General features: G+C 42.1%; 1 protein-coding gene across 3 annotated transcripts in view; it reads right to left on the bottom strand.

Annotated features, from left to right (window-relative positions):
- Positions 1-22,298, bottom strand: part of SFMBT2 (Scm like with four mbt domains 2) — an 872,139-nt gene that overhangs the window by 408,029 nt on the left and 441,812 nt on the right. For all 3 annotated transcript variants that reach the window (XM_069229268.1, XM_069229271.1, XM_069229269.1), the window contains one exon: positions 15,805-15,893. In XM_069229268.1, coding sequence (XP_069085369.1) covers positions 15,805-15,893 — 89 coding nt within the window. The remainder of the gene's footprint in view (positions 1-15,804; positions 15,894-22,298) is intronic.

The following is a 22,298-nucleotide window of genomic DNA, read 5'->3' as shown; positions in this document are numbered from 1 at the left end:
AACCTCATAAGGAGGTAAAGTGTAAATGGGCAATATTAGGCAAGAATGGTTTTAAGAACCAAACAGCAAAGTCTCTATGCAGAGTGACAAAGTGTCTGGGTCATAGCAAATCGCATCAGCATCTCCCTAACTCTCTCCTAGTCTCCTATTCTCTCCTGTTCTGCTTTACTTCCTGGTGTCAAGGGTTTTTATCCCATTTTTGATGTACATTCCCCTAAAATTTGGTTGGATAAGGGGTTGCACCCCACTATCTCCCTCCAATAGAGTTCCGATTACTTCATCAAATTTGTCACCCCATAACAGTTCTCACGTATTTTATTGGTCCTTATGATTGACGTCTTTAGCGGGGGGAATGTCCGATATGATTTCATACTCTTGTGGTCCTTTGCACATTTTCAGTCAATGGCTTTATTGTCTGTACCGGTTCAGGCGACCTTGTACCTGCTAGTGGTCTACAGTGTTGCATTCAGCTACAATGTTTCTACAAGCAAGTCGAATTTCATGAGAACGGATCTACTACAGTTACATTGAGCTTCTAATTTAGAGAAAAACAAGAGTTCATGTCCTTCAGCAAGCCAGCACACTGCACGTTAGAAAAACACATTTAATATGAAAACCAGGCAGCTAGGCCTCGACTCATGCTAACGAAGGCCTAAAATGATTTATCAGCAAAACTTCAGCATATAGGCTTTTATTATTAGTGCAAAATTATATTTATCATAATACTTCAACATTATTAGTCAATTTCATTAGTCATTATATATGGTGGCGGCCACTCCCCGTGGGCACATTTCAAGCGCACGTTTTAGCTAAACATATTATTACATTTTCTATGCAGCATTATTATACATTAGTTCATAATCATTTTACATTAATATTGATTATATAAGCTACGCTCTCTCACAACCAAAAGTTAACATTCTCTAAGCGGAATTAGAACAGGTTTGCATCAGGACATAAAAGAATGCCATGATGCAGACTCATTCCAATACAGGCCACAGAGTTACAAAAAACATTACAATACATATAACACTACAACCACACAATAAAGGAAACGTCGCCCCACACAAGTACAAAACTGGTTTGTATTTTATAGACTAAGTGCAAACATTCATTGAATTTGTTTTTTTAAAACAAACAAACAGAAGAAATACTCTTTAGACAACAAACAGGGCCACTCAAGTGCCATCTTAAAGTCAGGCACCACAATCAAGAGGTTACTTCTTGAAGACATGCAGCCCGTCTTAGATGAGCATGTAGTCATTTTGAACACAGGTAGAAATACCTATTTAAGTAACAAGGAGGGGTCCGTCGAGAACCATCTTGAAGTCTGGCAATACCATCATACATCAGAAAGCTGTCATCTTGAAGACAGATGGCCTATTCAGAGAAATCAGGAGTCATATTGAAATCAGGCAACCCCAACCAGAGGACTGTCATTGGGAGCTACGACACCCAAAGAAAGCAAAAAGTGCCAGTAAGCGGTGACTGCCAACTGTCTCATGTCAAAGGAAACAAAACCAGGAAGTGGATCAGTGTAATCTCAAACCCACTCATCAGCTAATGTTAATGTCAGGAAGCAGCATGGGACTGAGATAGCTAGAATGGTGGGAGAATTTCGAGACCTTCTTTGAAGCATTGGTGGACAGAGCGAGAAATGAAACGCTCTATCAACAACGAAGGCTCTTGTTAGCAAGAATGTGCGCAAAATCATGAATGAATTGTTACTGGCCCAACTTTCCACATACCAAAGCATGTGAGAAGTCCGTAAATGCCAAATTTCTACCAAAAAAGAACACTGATGAGGAACGCTATACGTTTAGCCGAGCATCCCAAGAAGAGGAAAAGCCCATGGGTGATTTCATCATGAGACTGCATGAGACAAGCACTCCGCGTTCAGCAAATTCTCAGTGGAAGACGCCATTCAATGAAGATCATTGTGTTTGAATTCCTCTGATATTTCTTACTGAGAAAAAGCTGCAGCCTTGAAGACATTGAAGAACTAGCACATATGAGGTATTCTACTTGAACTCAAGTAGAATTTCAAGAGAAGAAAATCAGAGCAGAAAAGCATTAAGCTTTCTGGCTACAGAACCATACCCAGAAGAGACCATCCAAAAACTCATGTGCCGATCCAGATTTGAAGACTGGCACAGACGTAAGGGCGCACATCACAGTCCACTCAAGAATAGATAATACTATTGCTGCGAACAAGCATACTCAAAAGAAGGTGCATGCCCTGTGATAGAGCAGGAATCCAAAACAGTCATTTTGAAAAGGTATGCAAAGGAACCTGACTTGGGGCAAAAACAAAGGAAAACTACAGGAGACATCATGATACAGCCTTCAGGGATAAGTGCAGTAGCTTGTCACAGTCATAAGGTGCCTCACACATGAAGACAAGATCATGGAGAGCATCATCCAGTACCTCAACCAGCAGTCTATGACCCACCTACATGCAAGATTACGATTAATACCTGCTCATGGTTGCCCATGATGACAAAGCAAGACAAAAGTACCAGTGACAAAACCTGGTAATAGGAAAGCACCTGGCTTGTTTCATGGTAGACAGCGGTACAACACTGAACCACATCTGTATTGCTGAATATCACAAGATGAAGCCTAAGCCCAATTTATTGCAAGCCAACGTTTAAGTCTACACATGGATGGCCAAGAAATCTCTTCTATGCCTTGGCAAGCTCACTACAAATTTGAGATACTAGGACTGCTGGACTGATGGTAAACGTTTTGTGATGGGTGGACAGTTTCTAGCTGGATGCCTCCTCAGCCTGTCAGCCTCAGAGCAGGTTAAGCTTACTGCCATCTTCTACATGCTAGAGGACATACTACTTATCATAAGCAAAGACTTGAAGCTCATTATCAGACTTGAGAGGATGAAGGACTTTAAGGTACAACTACACATAAAAACATCAATCCAATACCACACTATGACTGAAAAATACTGTTCACGTCAAAAAGACATTAAGGAACTGCAAGAGATTCTGAGAGTAGACATCATTGAACACCTGCAAGGCCCAACACCATGGATATCCCCCATGTGCACGCACCCAGAGCCACATCTAGCAAACATGATCGCACTCCAGAATGGGGCACAAATATTCTCCAAGCAGGACGTCAACAAAGGATACCACCAGCTAGATTTTCATGAAGACACATGGTGCAGCACAACAGTCACCATCCACCTAGGTCTATTTCACTAAAAATGCCTGAGGTTTGGGATATCTTATACCGCACAGATATTACAAGTAGTCATTTGCAAAGTCATCAGCTCAGTTGTAAATGCACTAAACTACAACATTGACATTCTAGTGTTTAGAAACAGTTCAGAAGAACATGACTGCATCCTAGACCAAGTGTGTAAAGCACCAAGGAAAGCAAATCTAACACTTGCAAGTTCCACAATGCAACTAAAATTCTATGGACATCTTCTTTTAGACAAAGGAACACAACCAGATCCAAGTTAAATCAAAGCCATCAATGACAATCCAGGCCCTAAAAAATCAGTGAATCGGGAGCCTACAAGCAAGGGTGCAAGTTTGGTGGACCTCCACATCTGAGCACGCATTCCACAAGATCAAAAGGAGATTCAGTGATGCCAGCAACATTTCCTACTTCAACCGAGCACTGTGCCATGAAATCGCAGAGACAGTAACCCACCATGAATGCCAGCCATCCTGGTGCAACTTCACAGAGGAGATGGCAAGCAATAAATTGTGTTCTGTGCCAGACGCAGCCTTTCAGAGGTTGAGATGTCATGCTTGCATGAAAAAAGAGAGATTTGAAGTGGTCTGGGCATGAGAACACTACCACATTTTTGTCTACAGGAATCACTTCATCATTATGAACCAGTGCTGCTGACCATTTTCAGCAACAGTAGAGAGAAGATGCCAACTGAGTATCAAAAGACGGGGAATTTGACTACAAGAATACTTGTGTACCATCATTCACAAGCTGAGAAAAGATAAGAACAACAACCCAGCTGACTTCATGTCAAGACAGCCCGGACCGCACAAAAATGAGCCATTTCACCAGTGAAAGATTACATAAACTTCGTCAAGACCCAGGCATTCCCAAAAATCAATGTTAATACAGCCATTTAAGGATGCCACCAAAATGGGCCTCACACTGACAGAAACCAAAATAAGAACCTGACAAGGGTAATGTTGTCACATGAATGAGCTCACACTCTCCAGTGGAATAAATCGGGCAGAGCTAAAGGCTTTTCAAGAAAATCCCAATGAACTGACATCAACCACCTAAGGAATCCCTCCAAAAGCAAGTGGTAGACCGAGCCCATGAAGGACACTGAGGGATTGTCTCCACCAAACGAACAATCTGAAAGCACATGTGGTTTTCAGGGCTACACTAAAAGGTAAAAGAGACCCTAAGGGCTGCCATAAATGCAAATTGATCAGCAAGAGATCCAAGCCGCCACCTCTGCAAATGCCTCCACTCCCGAGGGATGTCTAATGCAACATCACCACTGTCTTTTTTGGCCCATTGCTATTGGGTAAGTACACACTAATGCTGATGGATAAATACTTGCAATTTTCTATGTGCATCATGACCAATCCTCTATGAAACTTGTGGAGGATGTTAAGTTCTGGAAGCAGTTAAAACTGACAACTGACCCCCATTCAATCGACAAGGCTATATTAAGTTTGGCCAGCACTTGGACTTTCACTATCGATAGATAACCCTCTTATGGCCACAAGAAAATCGCATAATCGAAAGGTTCATATAGACACTGAGGAGGACTGAATAGCAAGCTTAAGACAAGAATACCCATCCGGAATCCGTGATTGATCCACAAGCAAAGAGAAGAAATAATAGAAGATGTTGAGTTATGCAGACACCAAGTGAAGAGTTCAAGCCACATAGAGTAGCAGGCGAGCGGGTTCTGGTGAAGCAACAATGCTGATGCAAAGCAAATATGAGCTATGAGGCAAGGTGGCTTCAGGTGACTGAGATAAAAGGAACTATGGTGACTGCCAAGTCTGGAGACAAGGAAACAATCAAACATTTCTCATTTCAAAATATACTATCACACTTCTGAACATGGAGATGAGCCAGCTTCTGGATAATTGGACTTAGATGCTTAGGAGAGCTGCAGGCCCCACAGGAGTAGGGATCAACATACACAAAGTGCTGATACAAAAGAGGTTGCAAAAAGTCAACCAGACTGAGTAAAGGAGACACAAAGGGATGATGCCATTCCAAGTGTAATGTTGCAATGATGCGAAACCAGAAAGAAGAACGGAGCAGGCCGCTGGTCAAGATGATTGTGGGGTGGACCTGGTCTGGCAGTTTGGGCTGAACTGTTACCATGGGGAACAGGGTCAAGACTGATTTGCATGTGGTTGGGTCCAAACTGGGGTGGCATGGTGAGCAAGAGAACAATGGATTAAACCTAGATCTGTGACTGTGGGTGAGTGTTTGAAAGTTTCAACACTCCGTCCATTAACCTTTTGTGTTGCTAAAGATGATTGTGACACCTGACTCCTGGGAGTGGGTGGAGCACACAAGATGTGAGAGGAATGGGCCACATGGGGACTGGAAGAAAACGGGGTAAGATGTGCATGGGACCAGATCCCTCATGAGCATTACTGTATACGACACAGACTTTAAAAAATAAAGATCCTCCCTAAAGATGCTGCCCCTTTACCCTCTTGTCATGATTCTATACCTTCTATCCACCTCCTAATATAGTCTTTGCCTACTCCATGAGAGTCATAAGGTAGGACTTCACCTACCATGCTTACTGTTTTTTCTGTCTCACAGCACTGGATGTCTGCCTTAGCTTTCGTTAAGAGTTTTTTTCTTTTCTTTTTCTTTCCTCATTATTTCACTTCGTATTCAATAAAGAAACCTCTTCCTCTGGTTTGCTAGTAAAATGTAGCTATACTGTCGGTTAATGACAGGCTCATGATTAATGTGAGGCATGGTCTGCTGCTGGGCTAGAGGTTCTACGCCTCTTTTCTCCATACAGCAAGTGTCCCTTTCCCTACTCATTCACCTTCCAGAATCCATCATGACTTGTTTCCAGTTTTTAGAGGTAAAGTGGGTAAATCCTGTCTAAAGTTCATGATGTAAGGATTGGGACGAGGAAGTGATAGATATTATACTGGGTCACTTGAAATAAGGGCCTAAATATATAATCTATGCGAGTCTGTGCTTATGGCCTATGTCATTGCAATTTTGAATATGCTTTGTTTTGCATGTATGTGCATGCATATCACAGACACAGTAGAACAATGACACAGTAAAGTGGAATGAACTTTGAGCAAGTGGAAAGATAGAATCACTGTCACGAGAGCTGCCTTTCACTCATTTCCTAACCGTGCATGATATTTAATAGCTCATATTTCTTGTTTTAAAGTGCAGCCATTATTAGACCTATGTGACCTTTCCAACCCGGCATATCGGTGAAGTCTGGTTGGGGCCATATTACACAAGCCATAATGTGATTGGTTACGGAGGCAGGAACAAGCAATGGTTTCAGCACAATTTACAATAGTTATTTCACATTAGTTATAATTACAGTTTCAGGTACAGCGAGATACATCTTTTATCCAGATTCGCACGTTTTGTTCATGTGCGGAAGCTGGAAGTGTCATGTCGCCATGTCGCCAAGAACACTGGCCTTTTGGATCCAAGTTGTGCAACCTCGATGCTAGACTGAACAAAAAGTAATTTAATTCAAGTGAGCTCCATCTTCACTCAAATGGTACTGTATCGAATTCTGCATATAAAAGTTGCGGTGGACTTCTGCTTGAACTGTGTATTTCAAATTCAGCCTGGACATTGTCAATGGCATGGAATGGACAGTGCCATTCCCCTGGCACACTGTAATCCTCAGACATGAGTAACCTCCATCCGATCTGAAACTGAACGAACAACAACAACAACCTGTATCCCACTGGGCAGTATTACCAATATGAAGAAACATTTGAATATCCTGGAGTTTGTGTTTCCCCAAATATGGTTGCTCCTGTCCAACATTATACCTACTCCTTTGAGGTATTAGAAAGAGACCTGCTCTTCAGAAAGCCTGTGTCAATCACATCATGGTGAAAATAACCTGCCATTTTTTCAGTCAAAGATTGCAAAGGACATCTTTCCATTATGTAATTTGGTATTGGTTAAAGTGTTGTTTGACATGTCCAATTTATTGGTGGATCTTCTGCTCCCAGAAGAATTTTTTATTTTACATGTATTTATTCCCCGTATTTAATATGTTAGTATAGTTTTGTGTTCTCATTACAGGAAATACAAGGATATTATTTCTGCGCACAATGCTACAGGGAAATTATATCTAGCAACTAAGTCAATTACAAGAATAATTTTCAGATATCTCCTGCTCACTGTACCATAGGATTCAGCCTGCACGAGCGGTTCAGAACTTTGGGAGTCATTCCAAGCTTGGCGGGCGGCGGGAAGTGGCAACCGCCAGAAGACCGTACCGCGGTCAAAAGACCGCGGCGGTCATTCTGGGTTTCCCACTGGGCTGGCGGGCGACCGCCAAAAGGCCGCCCGCCAGCCCAGTGGGAAACACCCTTCTACGAGGAAGCCGGCTCCGAATGGAGCCGGCGGAGTGGAAGGTGTGCGACGGGTGCAGCAGCACCCGTCGCGAATTTCAGTGTCTGCTAAGCAGACACTGAAATTCAAAGTGGGGCCCTCTTACGTCGAAACCGCCAGGAACAGGATGGCGGTGAGGGGGTCGGAATCTCCCATGGCGGCGCAGCAACCTGCGCCGCCATGGGGGATTCCTCAGGGCAGCGGAAAACCGCCGGTTTTCCGTTTCTGACCGCGGCCATACCGCCGCGGTCAGAATGCCCTTAGGAGCACCGCCAGCCTGTTGGCGGTGCTCCCGCCGACCCCGGCCCTGGCGGTCAAGGACCGCCGGGGTCGAAATCACCCCTTTGTCTTTAGCTGCTAGTTTACATGTACTGAGGGGTCCTGGCCTGGAAATTTTGAGTGGACTCTTCCTATTGGAGTAGGGCTAAGTCTTGATCCGATCTGAAACTGAATGAAAAACAACAGAAGCAACCTGTATGCAACTGGAAAGCATTGCCAATATGAAGAACCATTTGAATTTTCTGGAGTTTGTGTTTCCATAAATATAGTTGTTTCCTGTCTAACATCATAGCTAATGCTTTGACGCCTTAGGAAGTGACCTGCTCTTCAGAAAGCCTGTGTCAGTCACGCCTTAGTGAAACTAACCTGCCATTTTTCATTCAAAGATTGCAAAAGACATCTTTCCATTATGGAATTTGGTTTCGGTTAAAGTGTTATTTGTTATGTCCAATGCATTGGTGGATCTTCTGCTCTCAGCGGAAATTTTGATTTTATGTGTTTTACACTATTTTTTCATTCCCTGTATTTAATATGTTGCTCTCTGCATGGAGTGGCAGGGAGGGCAAAAATAGTGGACTGAAATGTGGTTGTGAGTATTTATTAGTGGCTGAGATTAATTCAAATATTCCATGCATGTGTTTCTTTTTTTGTAAATGCCATTTTTTAGCATTGGAGAAGTTGGCATTTTGTACAAAGTATTCTGTTGAAACATAAGCAATGAGATACTGGGCTTGGGTGGGGTAAATAACACATTTGGGGCCTTATCAGGAAGTATTAGACAACAGACACATTCCCTGCTCATTGTTTCAGAATTTTGATAGCTACAGCACATGTAGTCACTTAGAGAAATTCAGAGTTATACGTGTCCATTTTAAAAAGTGCAGTTGAGTTTAAAAAAAGGGGTTCTTGGCTGTACACTAAACAGAAACGCAAACCTTCATTAGACAGCCCTGGTTGCATCAGTGATTTCCAGTAGCATCACTATTTGTGTTTGAAAAGCTGAATACACCAGTTACAGACCCACCCCACTAAAAATGTTGGCTGTTACAATCCTGACAAACATTTTAACTACACTGCAGAGTTATTCCCACCCTCATATACCCCTCACAAGTAGGTTTTGTTCCCAGAAGATCATCTAGAACTCACCTGCTGTAGGCATCCAAAGGCTGAATTGTTGACAAACTTGAAGTACCTCTAAATGCCAAAAAGGCATTCAAAATAGTAGAGTGAGGACTTTGGGCAGCTTTATCTGGGCTACGGATTAATATCTAAATTGAAATGGCATATCAATCACCTACAGCCCAGATAAATGGCAGACGGTTCGAATACTGCCAGATCAGAATCCAGCTGGAGACAAGACAGGGCTTCCCTTTGGTGTGCATGAAATAGTGGGGTGATTCCAATCTTGGGGGCTACTTTCTGCACACTATTTTCCAGTGTGGTGCCAATAGGGTTTCCTCTTGAACCCTCATTGGGGTGTTAGCCCCTCATTATGAGTTTGGCAGTCCCACCTTGGGGAGGGTCAGTCAGGTGGGAACAATGCTATGATAAGGAAGCCGAGTGCTACACCTGTATCATAGCAGAGAGGGTGCCATCTAGCACCCTCGAAATGTGCACTGTCTGTCTGCTTTGCAGGGGTACCCCCTCCACTTGTTCTCTGCCAGCCTTTTTATGGTTGAGAAACCACCATGAAAAGGCTGGTGGAGAACAAGTTGCAATCAACCAGGAAGCACTAAGTTTAGCGCCAGCCTGGCTGACTACAACCAAGACCACTGTCAGGAACAATGCTCTCGGCAGGAACAGCTGACCCATGGCGGGTCCACCCACCATGGTTGTAACTGGGCACTTGGACTGCCTGGAGGTTGGCAGTCCGACCGTCAAAGCGAGTATGGAGGTCTCCAACGGCCACACTCATAATGACGCCCTTAGTCTTTCTTTTATTTGTATCACTTTATAGCAATCTTGTGTGAGGGACACTGCTCAAACCACTCTGTGGTCCAGCCTACGGCTGCATAAATCATCATAAGCGTGAGCTTCTGCTTCAACTAAGGCCTCAATATTCTGCCAGTTTTAAAGCCCAAGATAGTGGACAATTTCTTTTACCATAACAACATTAGCCTCTAAGTCAGTGCCCTCATCCCAACCTGATTTTAGGTTCTGCTTCCTTATCCTGTCTCAAACAGACTAGCAGTCATCACCAGGAGGCAAAAAATGGGGAACTTGTTAATGATCTGGCTCCCAAGCGAGGTTTGACTTCTCCTTTATCCCAGAAAATATTTCAAGTGTGCTCTCCTTAATGTCCACTCGTTAATTAAACACTGTACTGTGCTCCAGGTTTTGATTAGTAATAATAATTTAGATCTTTGTATCACTGAATCATGGTTAAGAAAAGACTCCACTCCAGAAATCTAATTCGCTACTTCCTATGGTTAAGCAATTAGGCATGTTAAGTGGGGAGAGTGTTTGGGGGGTAAATTGCTTATATATTTAAGGACAGGTAAAAGTTTCATTATTTCCTGTTCATCTACTAAAAACGTTAATTTCCTCTCGTTGTCGGTAAATGTACATCCTTCCTCTACTTCTAAATGGATCTCATTACAGGACACCAGGTCCTTCACGTGGTTTTCTGAATGCCTGTTAAACACAGACAATGTAACCATTTTGGAAGATTTTGTAACCTGAAGGTAAATGAATTATCCAGTGTTGAAGCCCAGAAAATAGTCAAAGCATGCTCAGCACTTAATTTAGAGCTACTTTCACCAGGCACTACTCACCAAGCAGGACATAAAATTGATTTGGTCATTCAGTCCATTTTTGTGCCACAGAAACACTGCCATGGACAGACCATAAGTGAGTCTCTCACCCCTTATGGTGTCAATTGAGGGATTCGTACAAGACCCAATTCTTCTTTATGAGCCATAAACCATCCATGGGCCAAATTAAATTTGGACCAATGGTCACCTCTACTTGATAATATGTGGCCCATTTTATCTACTAACAACCCTGAGAGTAACACAAAGATGTTTAGTAGCTAGCTCAAAAAGTCATTAGATGATTTGATTCCCTTTACAACCCATAAACCATGCCAGCAAACCCCTTGCTCCAATTAGTTTATTGAGGACATATATGCATTTAAATGGAATGCAACAGGCTTCAAAGGAACTGGAGGAAAATTATAATTCCCATGAGCTTCTCTCCTTTACTGTGCTCCTGTAGTGCTATAAAAAGACACTAAAAAAAACTAACGTGTCCAAATCCAATCATTAGCATGATCACATTCTTCAGCCCAAATACTGAATGTGATTTTTTTCCCATCAAAAACTTGTGAAACATTTCAGAAGCCTTGAAGTGCCTCTTCCAAGGCCACCTGGCTTAACAGATATTGAGTCCTTTTTTGCCTCTTTAATCCTGATTGGTCCATTTTTGGTCTAGCCACTGTTGATCAACTAACAGATAAACTGACTTCTATTTCCTCAATTAGATCCACAACCAGTATAAAAGTTTAACATTCAAGAAGGTGGTTACTGTAGTTACCTCTCTGCTGACTATGTTGGTCAATTTTTCTCTTGGAAATCAGCTCTGATTAGAGTACTGTTGCTACCTCAGGCCCATCTTCTTACTTCCTGTGGTGAGAAGCATCACTGAGTATATTGCTAACCAACTTCCTACTCACTATTTAGAAGATCAGCACAAGAATTCAACACTGAAACTGTTCTTCAGAAGGTTACACATAATATGTGTGTGATTTTTAGATGCTGTTGGGAAAGCAACTCTGATTTTGTTGGATTTGTCCACCACCTTTGACATAGTTTATCAAACCATCCTTTTATAAGGCTAGTTAAAGTCTATGTTGGTGGCACAAAAACTCTGAATGATTTTCCTCTTTCCTGGACAGGCATACACAGGCATTCTTCTCTGGTCAACTTACAGTTCTTTTTAAAGACGGCCCCACCCTCTTCAAGCTGTAGGTCTTCAACTTGGTAGACTTGAGTAAATCAATTCAACTGATTTTTTTCTCTTATGCAGACTATACCCAAACCCTCACACTGAAAAGTGAAGTGTTACAATCTCAACTAAAAATACTAGTTGCACTGAACAATTAGCCTTTTGGATAAAATCCAACTCTTTGATTTTGAATACCAACAAAACTCAACTACTTATTTCTGGCAACCTCTCTCAATGGACCTATGAGTGGTGGCCTGAAAATTTAGGACCACTTCTCACCCTCCCCAAAAAGGCAAGAAATCTTTCAATAGGCAAGAAAGGTTTTCTTTTAAAAATCATATTAACCTTAACTTCTATTTTTTTTCTGTCTGTTTAGGATGATTAGAAATTTTCTTCCATACCTGCCACCCTCATCGGGGAAACATCTGGTGCAAGCTTAGATTATGTCAAGAATAGATGGCTGTAATTCTATGTTTGTGGACCTTCCCTGTTATCTCACTAAAAGGTTACAAGCAGTTTGGAAAGCTGCTGAGTTTGTGGTCCTGGAACTAAATGGATGTTACCTGATTTCATTACGTGTGGCCTGGCTTCATTGGCTTACAACTCCTTAAAGGGGTCTATTTAAGCCTTTATGTCTCCATCAAAAAACCATTCATGCCCTTTCAACAAGAAAGTTCATTACTGCAGTGTTTCCATAGTGCATTCCGCCACACACCTCCTGTTCTAGTTCCTTTCATCACGTAGCAGTTCCTAAATAAAAAGAATAGACTGTGTGACTTAGGCTTGGAATATTAATCCCCCTAATTTAAGGGCCAAGAAAAACGTAATCCTGCAAACAATTGAATTCACACCTATTTGCAACCATGGTGTAGATCTCTCTGGTTTTGGGTTATTAGAGCTCCAGGACACTCCTTTCTGGAGTAACTGAGTGCTATACATACTCTGAAATAAAATAAATGTTATTGTCTCCTCAACAATCAGTGATTGTCATCCTATTGTATGATGAATCAAAGGAATTCTCTCACAAGCTGTCACAATGACATCATTACTTTTTACTCTCTGGTTCACAGATGCCCCTACTGGCATTTATGTTACTAATAGGTCTTTTCTTCCAGTCCTCAGGATATAATGTAACCTGGGCAAAATGAGAGGAAATGTCTCTATCCCATGTCACCACTAGAGCTAGTACAGACACTCTCTTAATAGAAGATAACTTCTTACAGCTATTAGGCAAAACACAAATAAACTTTGAGAAGTGGTCCCAAATCCACCTCTCCCTGTGCAGCAGATTCTAAGTGATCAAAATGGTGTTGGCCCGGATATTCAGTAATGTTCTAGGACTGTTACGATTAAGAATAGAGGAAATGTCCCTGCCAACATTGATTACAAAATGTATAGAGGGGTAATTGAGACAGTGACTGAATTTGAGTAAACAATATGCACATATAGAAGTAGGTGGGTTACGATTTGACCCGTATAGGGACATATTATATTACTAACCACCTGTCACAACTGCAATACTTTGAGACAGCATCTACTCACATGCCAACTTGGGTCATGATTGAATGTTACATGCTAGCCTGTGAACAGGATTTATTCCCTTAAAGGGCCACTAGCAGCCATGTTGGCAAATAGACAGTCCAATAGTAGCCAATATGCTGAAAGTTTGGAAATGAGCCCGTAAAATTCGACAAATAGATTCTTGGCTGCCCACCTCAGCCCCTTTATGTTACAACATTGGCAGAACTTTTGGGGGCTCCCCTATGTCTTGGAAAAATCTGCTGGTATCCAAAGATTAGACCGACTAACAATAAATTGATCCATTGCAGACCTTAATATGTTAGATACTCACTTTAATGTCACTGAGGCAAAATATTAGAGATACTGTTAACCAGTACATAGTATGCGAATTAGACTGGTAACACGCCTATAAATATGCAGCTATCTCCCATAAGAACCTATATACAGTGGTGATATAGTGAATTTCAGTTTGGAAGAGCTGCCATCAATCTTACATCACTGAAGCCATATGGATTGTAAAAAATCTAAGTGTCACACAAAGAATAAGTGCAGAAAATGAGCCAAGCCCTTTCAGCAGGGGAGTGGTATTGGTATAGTATTTAGCTGGTGGTGCAATATGAAGCTCATTGTCACCAATATATTACTAAAGCATGATGTGGGAGCACGATCATTTACAGACAGCATATTTTTCCTTGAATTGACCTTAAATGTGCAGAGACATTCAGATTTACATTACATAGCATGCAAACAATAATTTGTGAAAATTGGACTTCAGCAAATATGTATCATTGGCGCATCACCAAGTAATGTGACTTGATTTGTTTTGGTCCTAACAAAATCCTTGGTTCCATCACACTTCAGGACTACAAAAAATGTGTTTCATTTGTACATGCTTAGCTGCAGATTTATTTTGAAAATTTGTACTGTACAATTATGGGCACTGACATTTTGTTTTGTGTTAGATTAAAAAATAGATTTTCACACACTTCCTGTATCCCAGCAATACTGTCACATAGTTCAGTTTACAAAATCCTCTCACTTTGCAAGCAGAAAAAGAAAAGTAAACACCAATCTCATGTTAAAAAAGCAGCATTTTGTCAGAACACGTAGCCTGACGTTTGACCTGTGTCTTTGAGCCTACACCAAAATGTAAAGGCATCTTTATTGCTCATTCGCCTTCTGAACTTCCTATGGTTATTTTGGGGATGCTGCAGCATAATCCCCCTCCCTCTACACCCATACGTCTAGCACCTATGCCTACAAATAGAAAACCAGAGAGCTTCTTAGGAATCATATCGGACCTATATGGATATTATTACATCACCTATATTCTACCATAACACTTTTGACCGCCAAATCCTTTTGATAAAACATACTGCACTTTGAATATTCACTTGAGGACTGGAAAAGGGAGCTCACTAAACATGACAAATTTATCACTGATATCCGCAATCATGATCTTTTACAAAAAGATTTTATATAACTGGTGTTGATTATCTACGTGCCTCATAAAGGTGATGTTCTCCGCCACTCTGAATGATGGTGATGCAAACAGACGTACTTTTGTTTGAGCCACATATTGTGGAGCAGCGAAAACATAAAATCTCTTTGGGATGAGGTGTGGACGACTTTATCCTCAACCTGAGGTTTGAGTTTGGTCCCATCAGATCACCTGGCAATTCTTCGTCATATGTCAGACAGCACAATATCCACCAATCTCGGGTTGTGACATTGTTACCAAAATACAGAGAAATCTTGGGAATGTCATCCTGTTAAATGGCTTAATGAGACGGGGAAGAGCATATGGAACATAAAGCGTGAAATACTTTACAACTTTATCTTGCACATTGAAAAGCACAGTCCATAAGAGAAGTGAAGGAATGTAACAAATGTTTTAAAATAGAATCGGATAAAATTGCATATTTTGTCTACGTATAACACGCATTTTTTGTGTGAATTACATGTATTACAGAAACTATGCTTGTGCGGTAATCTGGAAGAAAATTTGTGTATGAGGTATACCCGTTGGTGCAAAAATAATGCACGATGCCCTCTCAGTGTATTGCAGTAGTCCGCGAGAAAACTGTATTTGAAATGTGCCCTTGAATACAAAAGTCATGCAACATATCCATTCCAAGAATTGTAGCATCCTTTATGTGAAAATAGAACCTGAGGTATGCCCAAGAGTACTGACCATGACTTGAGCTATCTGTTCAATGATTTGGAACTGTTCAATGACTTTTTCTACTTGAATTGATTTCCCCCAAAGGCAAAATGTATGCACAAACTGCAAAGATATGGAAAAACAAAAGGTTCTCAAATATAAGGGAAAAAAAAAAGTTCTAAAAATATGTGAGACACCAGAACAGGAATTTGTGTGATATTAGGCATGCATATGAAAATATTGCTTGGGACTAGTTCAAACACTATAGTACGAATTATTTTCAACTGATTACTCACCCCTTCCAGTAGGTTCGCAGGTGCAGTCCTTGACCCTGTCAAATCATGTATGAGAAATTCGGTCCAATCTGTGCACTTCTCCTTAATTGCTATAAAATGAAGAACAGCACAATAGATTAATTAAACGATCCAAACAGTATTCAATAGAACTAATTTGACGTTCATTCATATTTTTATATACCAACTGACCAATGTTAAAACACGGATCAGGAATCCTGCCCAAGTGACTTTGGAGGTTCTATGGGGTCCCCTGTAACACTTCCTCCCTGAAAATAGTTGAAGTGCCCACCTTGAAAAGTGTACCATTTTACAGAACCATTTATTAGGCACATTTTACAAACCTTTGGGGCTGATTTAAAAGCCCCTAGTGCCGCCTTGTGCCACATCAGCATCATTTGTTTTTACACTAGTGTGGCCTGAGGCCAAAATTGCTGTGCCAAATTTAGAAAGTGGTGCAATGCATGCATTGTGCCATTTTGTAGCATTTGCCCTACATTATGCCTGCGCCAGGCATAATGTATGCAAAGGGGACGTTCCCCTGTTAGGAGGGCCAACACAATGGTGCAAAGAAATCTGAGAGATTTCTTTGCGCCATTTTCTTCTGCACTTTTAGAGACTGCTCAGAGCAGGCGTTAAAAGGAGGCACACCATTGTTTTCAATGGGCTTTGCAGGATTAGCGTCAACATTTTTGATACTAGTCCTGCGAAGCTCCGAACTAGGGTCAAAAATGTTGACGCTAGTGCTCCTAACTACTGCCATGGTGCGCCGTGTCTTAGATACGGCGCACACATGCTGGAGTTAGGGGAGCGATAATGGGTGCAAGAAAAGTGGCTCTGCACTGCGTGCAGCGCCACTATTCTGAAATCAGGCCCTATATTTTTAGCCTGATTTAAAAAAAAAAAAAAAAAACTTTAAAGTGATGAAATTATGGACTTTCAAAAATCCTCTACTTTGCTTATTGTATATTTTGGTTAAATTGAAATATGTAGACAGTATGATTAGGACCAGTAAAGTATTCTTCAAAAGTTAAACGGCACAGTCCATTCCAAATTATAAAAAGCAGCAAAAATCAGAAAAATTATTGCCCTTTTCAAGTGCAAGCTTGGTCCTTTTGTCAATGAGATTAAATAGGAATAATGTATTAATTATGGTGGTATTGGTTGTATAAAACAATGCAAATGCAAAAGAAATGCCGTAAGCAGCGTACATCACAGAAAAGTAACCTGGAGGCTAAAACCAAACCAGGGCGAAAACAAGCATGTTTTTATGTTCTCCCGGAAACACGAATAATGGAGAGTCGGCAAACATAAACACCTGGAGAAAGCGCCAAAGTGTAGGAGCTGTAATGGCCAAAGTTTGCTATTATTTAACGTTTAGAGCTCTAGAGTCCTTGCCACCTGGAACAGCTAATCTATTACTGCTGAGCGATCTTCCCGTATGTCACGTTCTGCAAGGGCATAATACACGTGCACCTATATACACACATGCACACATGCATATCCACCACCACCCACGCATGCCCACATACATACCTACACACCGCAACACACACCAGCATAACTTGTCACACACATGCATTCATAACACACAACACTCACAATCATTCAATCATGCATGCATCCTAAGCGACTCACACCTGCATGCACGCATACCAAAACATACACACATACCCCCCACCCACATACACACAACACCCCTCTCCGGTCGGAGAACCCGACTTACCTGCTTGCAGAGGGCCCTCCGGCTGGAGACTGTTCGCAGCGCTGCTGTCAGCAGCATTATCTGCCAGAAAAACACCGCCAGGCTGTATGATAGCCATGATACAGTCGGAGGTGTTTTGCTGGCGTGGTGGTGCTGCTGCCTTACCGACGTCCGCCACCATGACCGTACGCGGAGACGGCTGGTAGCCACAGCGGCGGTATGTTGGCAGCCGTTGCCGTGGCAGTAGGGGGTCAATACCGCCAATGTTATACTTAGGGCCAAAGTGTCTTAAGTATTTTAAAAGCAAACAAAGTCTCTTTCAAGCACAAATTACCTGGTTTACATTAAAAATCTCCGCAAAGAACCACAGAGGAGGAGAAGCGTGGAAACAAAGGGGTGTGCATCGATTTCTCTGGCCGCACACGCCGATGTGTTGTTTAGTTTTCACGCAGGGGTGGCTGTGCATCGATTTCCGGTGTTTGGTCGTGGATCCTCTTCGGGTTGTGGGGTTTTCAGACGCCCCGGGGACGGTGCTTGGATTTCTTGTGCTGGCAGGACGAAGTCACAGGAGCTATGTCGATCCGGTGGGCATTCCGTCTAATTTTCTACCGCACGGCAGGTGCTGCGTCGATTCCTCTCTGGAAGTCAGGCTGCGTCATCCCGGCTCGGCTATGCGTCGATCCAGTGGGCTGTGCGTCGAATTTCCAGTCGCTACACTGGCACTGCGTCGATCTTCTTGTTGCGAAGTCGGGCTGTGTCGTTACGGTGAAATGCTCACCACGGTGCAGGCTGTGTGTCGTTTCTGGCAGGCTGTGCGTCAAATTTTGTCACACTAGGAGTCCTTCTTGAAGAAATGAAGTCTTTTTGGTCCTGAGACTTCAGGGAACAGGAGGCAAGCTCTATCCAAGCCCTTGGAGAGCACTTCTTCACCTCAGCCAGAGAGCAGCAAGGCAGCAGGGCAACTGCAAGGAAGCAGTCCTTCACAGATAGCAGTCAGGTGAGTCCTTTGGGCAGCCAGGCAAATCTTCCTGGCTGGATGCAGGGTCTGGTTACAAGTTTCTTCTCCAGGAAGTGTCTGTGAGGTAGAGTGTCTACCCCAAGAAGTGTCTGAGTTGGTAGCGGCAGAGGCCCTGTTTCTATACCCAAATGTGCCTTTGAAGTGGGGGAGACTTCAAGGAGTGGCTTAGAAGTGCACCAGGTCCCCTTTCAGTTCAATCCTGTCTGCCAGGGTCCCAGTAGGGTGTGTAGCAGTCCTTTGTGTGAGAGCAGGCCCTCCACCTTCCCAGCCGAGGAAGACTCATTCAAAATGCAGATGTATGCAAGTGAGGCTGTGTATCCTGTGTTTGGGGTGTGTCTGAGTGAATGCACAAAGAGCTGTCAACTAAACCCAGCCAGACGTGGATTGTAATGCACAGAAAAATGTAAGTGCAGAGAAATGCTCACTTTCTAAAAGTGGCATTTCTAAAATAGTAATATTAAATCCAACCTCACCAGTCAGCACCATTTTGTATCACCATTCTGGCCATCCTAATATATGACCTTCCTACTCCTTTCAGATCAGCAGCTACCACTCAAGCAATGTATGAGGGCAGCCCCAATGTTAGCCTATGAAGGGAGCAGGCCTCACAGCAGTGCAAAAACAAATTTAGGACTTTTACACTACCAGGACATGTAAACTACATAGGTACATGTCCTGCCTTTAGCCAACACAGCACCCTTCCCTAGGGGTTACCTAGGGCATACCTTAGGGGTGTCTTATATGTAGCAAAATTGGTGTTTTAGGCTTGGCAAGTACATTTAAATGCCAAGTTGAATTGGCAGTGAAAATGCATACACAAGCCTTGCAATGGCAGGCCTGGGACAAGGTTAAGGGGCTACCTAAGTGGGTGGTACAATCAGTGCTGCAGGCCCACTAGTAGCATTTAATCTACACATAGTGCACTCTACTAGGGACGTATAAGTAAATTAAATAGTCCAATTGGGTATGATCCAATGTTAACATTTTTAAAGGGAGAGAGCATATGCACTTTAGCACTGGTTAGCAGTGGTAAAGTGCGCAGAGCCTTAAAACAAGCAAAAACAGTATCTAAAAAGCGGAGGGAGGCAGGCAAAAAGTTAGGGGTGACCACCCTAAGGCTGTCAGGTTTAACATGGCTCATACAGCGTCTATTGTTATTTTCATACTATCCTTCAATCTAAACAGTTACTCTGATACTTGGATATTTTTCCATTCTTAGTGGAGAAGAAGCAACAGCTCTCTTGCAACAGTTACACTTTTCTTTCCTCAGTATGACCCCTCTATGACCTATGGCATGGAAGCAGTCATGAGGCAAAAGCTGAACTTCCTCATGCTTCAGGGAATCATAATGGACCACACAAGTTAGAGCAGAGATCCAGGGCTGCACATAATGGAGGTACAATAGGCTTGTGCTCTAGTCTGGTAGACGGAAACTTAGTCAGTTGCTCGGCATTTGCGTGACATCAGACCAAAACAGAACAGGTTTGAGGACTGCTAATGTTCGTTGGCCAAAGTCAGCAAGCAACTTTTGCAGATTAACAACAATTTGAAAGAGAACATGTATTTCATAGCAAAGAATGGCCTCCAGTCCCTTTATGTTGACCAATTTGGCTAAAAACCATGTTGAAGGGACATCCAACTTTTGTCCAACAGCCCACATCCATGCCACATTTTCAGGGTAACCTCTTACTATATAAATGAATTTCCATTGAGATTATTTGCACACAGATATACTTCATAAGGGTAGCTTAAATATTTGGCTTAGATTCTCTCATTCTGCACCAGCCTTCAAAAGCAATGCTCTGTAAGTTTGTTATCCAACCCTTAGTGATATTTTAATACACAACTAAGCTTTGACCTAAGAGCTTCTATTGCATTAAACAATGTAAAATTATTGCATATCAATAACATTGAGCTGACAGCTAAATTATTAATGCTCAGTTTATTTTTCATGTGTTTTGTTGCAAACCTTGTGATGATTGCCACTTCATTTCTTTGAAAACGGTGCAGCAATTTTCGATGATGAATTGACCCTAACTAAACTGGTACATTAACCACGGTTATGGATTGTCAAGAATGTAGCTATTTCAGCTTTATCCCTTTGTTTGGGTGACTAGGCACACAGAGGGGTGCTTCCCTTCTTGGACTTAGGATAATCCTTGTAATGGAAGTTTGGAAGGTTTCTTTAAACAGGGTTGTTTTCAAGTGATTTTTGGAACTTGCCATGTTGAGTTGATTTCATGGCTGACATCCTGCAAGTCAGGATGATTGTCCACTGCAGGATTTTCACTATCATGGGCAGCCAAATTTAAATATGTGCAACTCAGAATGTGCTTTAGAATGTAGTTCAGTAACAGGGAAGATGTTTTGGGCCAAGCCCCCTCAAGATCTGAGGACTTTCAAAGTGAGTTTTTAAACTTATTCTTTGTGTCGCCAAGAGTCAAAACAGTCCCTTGAAAGATATTGTAATGCATGACGATTTCTTTAGGTTGGACCAAAGCTTGCTGTTAGGTTTTGCGGACCCTATCATTTTTATATTTCTTTATTGTTGTTCACGTACTCCACTTTGAACCAAACTCCAGGGGTTTTTACTGCTTTAGAAGGAGGCCAGTGGGACACCAAGTGGCTCTGGTCAGATGAAGGGCAGCTTGTCACAGGAAGTGCCTCAGACTGAGGATTTTCGCTTCTGTGTTGTTCAACAAAGATAAATTTGCTTTATGTCATGTGGAAACTTGATGTAGTAGTGAACATGTAATCTTCATCTGTTTTTTAGAACTGTGATCTATGCTCTTGGTAAAGTGTTTTTGCTTAGCCCAACATACCGAGAGCATTTTTATTCACCTGTTGTGTTGGGCATTGTTAATCAGTAAATCACACTTATTTTTTGATGAAGAGTGAAAATAATAAGTTGTTGCTATCATTATTCTGTGAAATATTGTGCATTGTCTCGATTTCAACCCCTTCACAAAGAACTACGGATTATGAAGCTTATTCCTTGTTGCCTCTCAGGTCCTCCTCCAGTTCCATAGTTAGCCTGCACGATGACTGCTAGATACAATGTTGGTAAAGTGGTTTGGCATAAAATAGAACACATGACCTGGCTCAAAAAGTCAATTGTGACTCTGCAGGACTGTGGTTCACACAGTTATGAAATGTCCTAGAAGAATAAAGGGCATATCACCCACAAACATTAACATAACACCTATGCCTGTCCTGAATAATCTAACATATATCTATCATCACTTCTTCGTCGTGAGAACTGCCTGTGAATATACCGTTATGTAACCTGTTATTGTGTGCATGTCTTATTCTAAGGCAGTGACACATGATGGGAAGCAGGAACATCTAAAACATAAAGATTACCATCTTCAACAGTTGCATCTGCGGCCTGACAGACACACCGTTAACGTTTGAAGTCATTTCTCTTAGTCTGTGTAGTCCTCGTGCTGATAGGCCCCTACCCTGTCTAATGCTATCTATGAGCTATGTGTTTGTGTCAGCTGTCCTTTCGGTTTCTTTGCCCCTGCCATTCGCCCACTATAATACTACGTTGTTGAGTCTGTTTGTGAATCTAAGGACACATGTATCAGATCAGTGTGAATGACTGTGACATGCATGCACCATTCAAAGTGAGTTGTCTGTGACTAACAAATAGTTTATCTCAGGCTTTCCCTACATAGAAAGTAACGGAGCCTTGACACGGGAGTAGATAAGTACTGCACTGTACTGTAGCGTACCATTTTATAGCGCTTACTATAGCACTATGTGGGGCAC

The sequence above is a fragment of the Pleurodeles waltl genome, chromosome 4_1 (assembly GCF_031143425.1).
Source record: "Pleurodeles waltl isolate 20211129_DDA chromosome 4_1, aPleWal1.hap1.20221129, whole genome shotgun sequence".
Lineage (NCBI taxonomy): Eukaryota > Metazoa > Chordata > Amphibia > Caudata > Salamandridae > Pleurodeles > Pleurodeles waltl.
Note: the sequence above shows the minus strand (reverse complement) of the source record. Positions and strands in the feature narration are given on the sequence as shown.